This window comes from Arachis hypogaea, chromosome 20 (assembly GCF_003086295.3).
Source record: "Arachis hypogaea cultivar Tifrunner chromosome 20, arahy.Tifrunner.gnm2.J5K5, whole genome shotgun sequence".
In the NCBI taxonomy this organism is placed as follows: domain Eukaryota; kingdom Viridiplantae; phylum Streptophyta; class Magnoliopsida; order Fabales; family Fabaceae; genus Arachis; species Arachis hypogaea.
The window spans coordinates 115,600,805-115,606,028 of NC_092055.1; the positions used below are offsets into that span (position 1 = coordinate 115,600,805).

The window sequence follows — 5,224 nt, forward strand, 5'->3', positions numbered from 1 at the left end:
ATTTCTTTCGTAAATTAGGGTTGGATGGTTAATTTTTTGAAATAACTGTTTGGGTTTTTTGGGCTTAGGTAATTTGGGGAGTTTTCTTACCTTTTTTTTTTCTTTATATTGGGCCAAATTCGAAGTCCATTGTTCACATTGTTTAGATTCTCTATTGTCTTCCTAACAGAATTGTAATATATTAAATCATTTCAATTCTTACTAAATTCTGGAAAAAAAATAAAATAAAGGATTATTTGAGTTTATTTGTAATATAAGAAAAATCCTAGTAGCCATTAACAAAATTTATTATTTTTTTATCATCATTTAACCATCAATTCAATTTATTTAGTATAATTTTTTTAGTCTAATAATTTAATAATATACTTTATTTTATACATTTAAACATTGATGACTAATTAATAATTAAAAATAATAAATTTTAATAATTCTCAAATATTTTTCAAAATATAATTCATCAAATTTTCAGATCAAATCAATTCATTTTCTTCTTTTTATTCCTAATACACTTGCATAATAACAATTGAGTTCCGGGAGGACGCACATACACATTAGTGAGTTATTTTATTTTTGATATTTGTTTAAGAGAAATGATAGTTGTCTTATTTTTATATAATTTTTTTACACTTCTTTTATTGTATAAGAGACAATTTTTTATTTTTTTTTATTTTTATCGATTATTTTTAATACTAAAAATAAAAAGTAAAAAAATAAAATGTATTAAAAAAAATACTAATATGATTCCTCAACTAAATAACATATAGTTTGGTCGCATAGCATGCATAAAAGAAATTTGTCCCACCCCTCAAAACAAAGCACAAATACCAATATGTAGATATCCTCCAACCACACCCGGGTAAAAAAAAATTATGAACTCTTTTCACCCTTTTCTAATTCACTCAAGTTGTTTCATGCCATGATTATGACTTTACGATCACCTGAAGAAGCATCATGCGAAACCCATACCATCTGGGCAACTATCATCGTTTAAGTATAAAAAGTAAATACGTACTATATAGTATATAATAACTATACATCTATATCATTTTCTGCAAGAAAATGACCTTCACATATAGGAACGAAATACCAACTTCAAGATCAAAATGCACAGATTATTACTGTACCCCTATAATCCCGACCCCTTACTATATATAATTCAAAGTCATTAAATTGTGATTGTTCCTAATTGAGCTCCCTAATTTTCATGCTTCAAAGGTGCTGAAGGCCTCCAAATATTTGCTCCTTATAGTGTAAACATACATAGATGTTCCATGAAAAGAAGCAGCCAAAAGTGATTGCCTTTCCTTGAATCCATTGCCATGCACTAACAGAGTACATAGCCAATGATTGATTGATTCAGTTTCCCTCCATTTATATGTATCATTCAGCACTATTATCACCTGCATTATTAGTTTTGTTATTATTATTAAGACTGGAAAGAAGGATCATGTAAATATTGTGATTATTGGAATACCTTTTGCGCTTGCTCTTCAAGGAAGTAGAAGTTGAAGGATTACTGTGCCAGTTCCTCTTCCTTTGGTTGATGAACCAATTATTGATCTGCTTCAATTGCAATCCTGTTTCCTGCACCAACCTTGCCTTATCTTCCTCCTGAAAAACCAAAACAATGAGCCACTTGTTACATAGCAGGTAGTATTGACTTCAGAATAGTAGCTTTGGAAAAATAAAATATAGTAAAATTCCAGGACCAGCTACATGAGTAATAGGAATATCATAATATATTCTAAGGTTACTACAGCGCTAACATTAGCGTGTGGACCATATAATAGGCATAATCTTAGACAAAATGTGTAGTCCTTATTCCTGTGCTTTGACTTATATATGACAAACTGCTTTGTTTTTTAAGAAAAAAAAATGTTTAACAAAAGTCAATTTTCAGATAATGAACGTTGAAATTCGAGAATGATTTCACCAAACATTAGTAGAGCAAGTGTTGAGTTCTTACTGTAGGGTAAGGCCACTTGGAATGTGATTGCCACCATGCTTTAAGAACAGAGGTGGTGTCACCGGGAAGTTTTCCGGCTCGTCTTTTGCGCAAAATTTCCTCTCTTATGTCCACAATTTTATCCTTATAACCCTACATGATAAAGAGAATTTGAGAGATCAATCACATGGAAAAGGATTTAAAATTAGGAGAGTTTAAGTTTGAAGTCTATAACCCTTATTACCTGTTTCAGTTCATGCTTCAATTCATGTCTTACACGTTCCATAAGGGATCTCTCATTCTCTGTTGGAACAAGAGGGCCAAATCCCATGCTATCAGAACCATCCAAACCACCATCAAACAGATTGGCATCACTGTCTACTTGGTCATCTTCATCATCGGACATTGTTGCTCCGGTACCTTCCCCTGGCGAAACTCCTGTCATCGATCACATAGCATGTAGAAAGAAATCATAGCTTTAGTACACTCATCCAATTGCGAAAAAGGACTATGCAAATATGCAATTTGATTTTCCTGGTCATTTGTCTACTTCAAAAACATAAGATAGTTTGGCAAACTAAGCAAGACATTGTAAAGCCTTTTTATTATAGACTTTATACATCACAGAAATTACAATCATTATGTCCTTATTATGCTACATACATTCCAATTTTAATCAAGTAGTTAACGGATGTTTATACGGGAAACTGTTACTCATGTCCCCCTGTTCCATTTAGTCTACCAAAACTCAAGGACTTTGATATCATTTATTGTGCACACCTAAATTGACCGGTATTTTAACTTGTCAGAAACTTTGAACATGAGGTTAGACCCAAACTTTAGTTGCTATCCCGGGGAATTCATTGTTCTGAATATGAATTAAAAACAGCAAGAACTCTGTGCTATGTTCCTATAAAAAAATAGATATATAAATATATTTTAAAGACTCCCAAAGTTCAGCTAAAGGTTTTTTTTATCAAGGTACATAATATGTTGTGCCAATTATAGAGGGACATGAACCTGACTCAGCAGTTTTGTGGAAGTTGCTCAAAAATAGGTAATGTGTTTGGGTGAGCCAGTCACTGCTTGGTTGGTTCCTTGATATCAGGAACATCGTTGAGGGAGCACACAATGGTTAGACAAGAATTTTGGTACAAGTTATTTTCAATTTACCACTGTGACCAACCAACCTTTATTCCTAGTGTTTTTATTTTTATTTTTTTAAGATGAAAAATGAAAAAAGAACGCAATTATTGCACCTGTTAGACTTTGTAAGGATTGCTCAATCTCCCAGCAAGCCATTACTGCTTCCATTGCATGGACACGAACATGTTGTTGGAGTTGTTCTTTGAAGGAACAGAGCAACAAAACATAGTGTGACTGCAACAATCAGCACCAACCATGAAATCATATTAAAATAAAGAACACAATTCTGGAATTAATGAATTACAAATAAAATAGAAATACTATTGTTCAAGCCCACTGCCATAATAGATATATATGACTACAAAACCATCTCAATTATGAATAATAATTATCCAAATTTGAGATTCGACACGAAATCAACAAGGATGGAAGTCTTGATTATATAAATTTTAATACCGTATCATAAAACACGGAAAACGCTTAAAGAAAAAAGCTGTGGGAATGAATGGAGAACAGAAGGAGTTTACCAAGAACTGGTCGAGCTCTTTGTCATCGCCGAGAGGAGCGTGAGCGAAGGAAGAGTACTTGGCCACCACATTCTGGGACTGAGCCAACTGAGCGTCGATCCTCGGTAACTGGTCCACCGGCGTGGCGATCCGCAGGCACGCCACGTGTGCCGACAGAAGCTGCTCGTAAAGCGGGTGTGACAGAATCTCCGCCTTGTACCGAGCATTCTGCCAGTTCACCAACCCACCTCCGCCCTCGCCGCCGCTCTCCACAGTCACCACCTCCCCCTTGCCGTCGCCGGCAACCTTCATATCAGGCGATTCGTTGTTGGACAGGGGGGCGACGTCGTCGATGACCTCGCTGTGGTTGCGGTGGAGGACAGGGCGGGCGAGCCACTGAGCGGAGGATTGTGAAGCAGCTGCGGCGGCGGCGGCGGAGGAGTCAGAAGCAGAGGCGGCGGTGTGGAGGTTGAGAAAATTGGTGGCGTTGGTATCGTTGTTGGTGTAGTGGGTGCGGAGAAGGGCGTTGTTGAGCCAGTTGGGGTGAGGATCGGAGGGGGATTTGGCGGTGGGGTCAGTGGGGGAGAGGTGGTCGGAAAGTATAGCAGTGTTATCTGAGAGCGGTTGAGGTTGCTGTTGGTCACTGAAATGTTGGTGGTGAAGTGGTGAAAGGTCTTGAGAGAGGTGGTGGTTATGGTATGCCATATGCCGTTAGAGTTAAAAGAAACAAACAATTCTAACTAACTAACTAACTAATTAACTAACTAAATAGAATCAAAGCGTAGAGTATGGTTATGGTTATTACTTATTATTAGTGACTTAGTGTTAGTAGCTAGCTGCTATTACGGTGAAGGAAAATTCAGTTGAGAGAAAGAGAATAGAGTAGGAGCTAGCTAGCTAGCTAGGGAAGAGGGTGCCGTTTTCTTTTCTGTGGCTATGAAACCTGGTATTGCCTTGTATTTGTATATTGAACTCTAAATTCTTACAACAAGGCCTTGTTTTTTCCGTTTCTCTTCTGCTGCAAATTGGTTTTCCGGTCACCGCCAATATTACTAGGCCCGTTTGCCAAACTAACTTCTTCCCTCTATTTTATACTATCTGAAATTCTTGTCAAATTTTCTTTTCAACTATGTTATCTACGAAAATTCAGTTATCGATATTAAATATACATTAAAAGAAATGTCATAAAAAAAATATACATTAAAATATAAAATATATATTAAAAATAAATTAATTAATATATATTTAGTGACGAATTTAATAATTAAGTTTTTGTGAATGTTATGGTGCCTAAAAAGTGGTGTATATTTATTAAAAAAGTTTAAAAATTTATATTTAATTTAAAAGATATAAAAATAAATTATTTTTAAAAATTCAAAATTTATCACAAAAAATAAGTTAGGCAAAAGTTAGACAACAATTGATAGACACCATAAAAATTTTCTTAAGTTTTTGTATGTATTAATATTTTTATTTTTTTTTAAATAATCAAAGTGCTTGGAAAAAAAAGTTGTTTTTTTTTTCTTTTCTTAATCACATGAAAATTATTTAATTATAACCATCATGATTCATGATGGGTTTTTCTTTCAAAACTTTATCACCATCTATCCATGGTGTTGATTTTTTG

General features: G+C 34.6%; 1 protein-coding gene across 1 annotated transcript; it reads right to left on the bottom strand.

Moving 5' to 3' along the window:
- Nucleotides 1-952: 952 nt before the first annotated feature.
- On the bottom strand, nucleotides 953-4,739 carry LOC112783656 (homeobox protein knotted-1-like 3). The gene is made up of 6 exons (XM_025826690.3): nucleotides 3,619-4,739; nucleotides 3,205-3,325; nucleotides 2,190-2,383; nucleotides 1,967-2,098; nucleotides 1,475-1,611; nucleotides 953-1,400 (listed from the first exon to the last, which is right to left on the bottom strand). The coding sequence occupies exons 1-6, from the start codon at nucleotides 4,300-4,302 to the stop codon at nucleotides 1,397-1,399; spliced, it is 1,272 nt and encodes a 423-aa protein (XP_025682475.1). The 5' UTR covers nucleotides 4,303-4,739; the 3' UTR covers nucleotides 953-1,396.
- Nucleotides 4,740-5,224: the final 485 nt, after the last annotated feature.

What these genes read in the sequence shown, in the direction of transcription:
- LOC112783656 (XM_025826690.3), bottom strand. Translation starts at nt 4,302, where the DNA reads ATGGCATACCATAACCACCACCTCTCTCAAGACCTTTCACCACTTCAC. An exon ending in AAGAGCTCGACCAGTTCTTG is followed by an intron (nt 3,326 to 3,618) that starts GTAAACTCCTTC and finishes TGATTGTTGCAG; the next exon opens with TCACACTATGTTTTGTTGCT. An exon ending in ATCCTTACAAAGTCTAACAG is followed by an intron (nt 2,384 to 3,204) that starts GTGCAATAATTG and finishes GATCGATGACAG; the next exon opens with GAGTTTCGCCAGGGGAAGGT.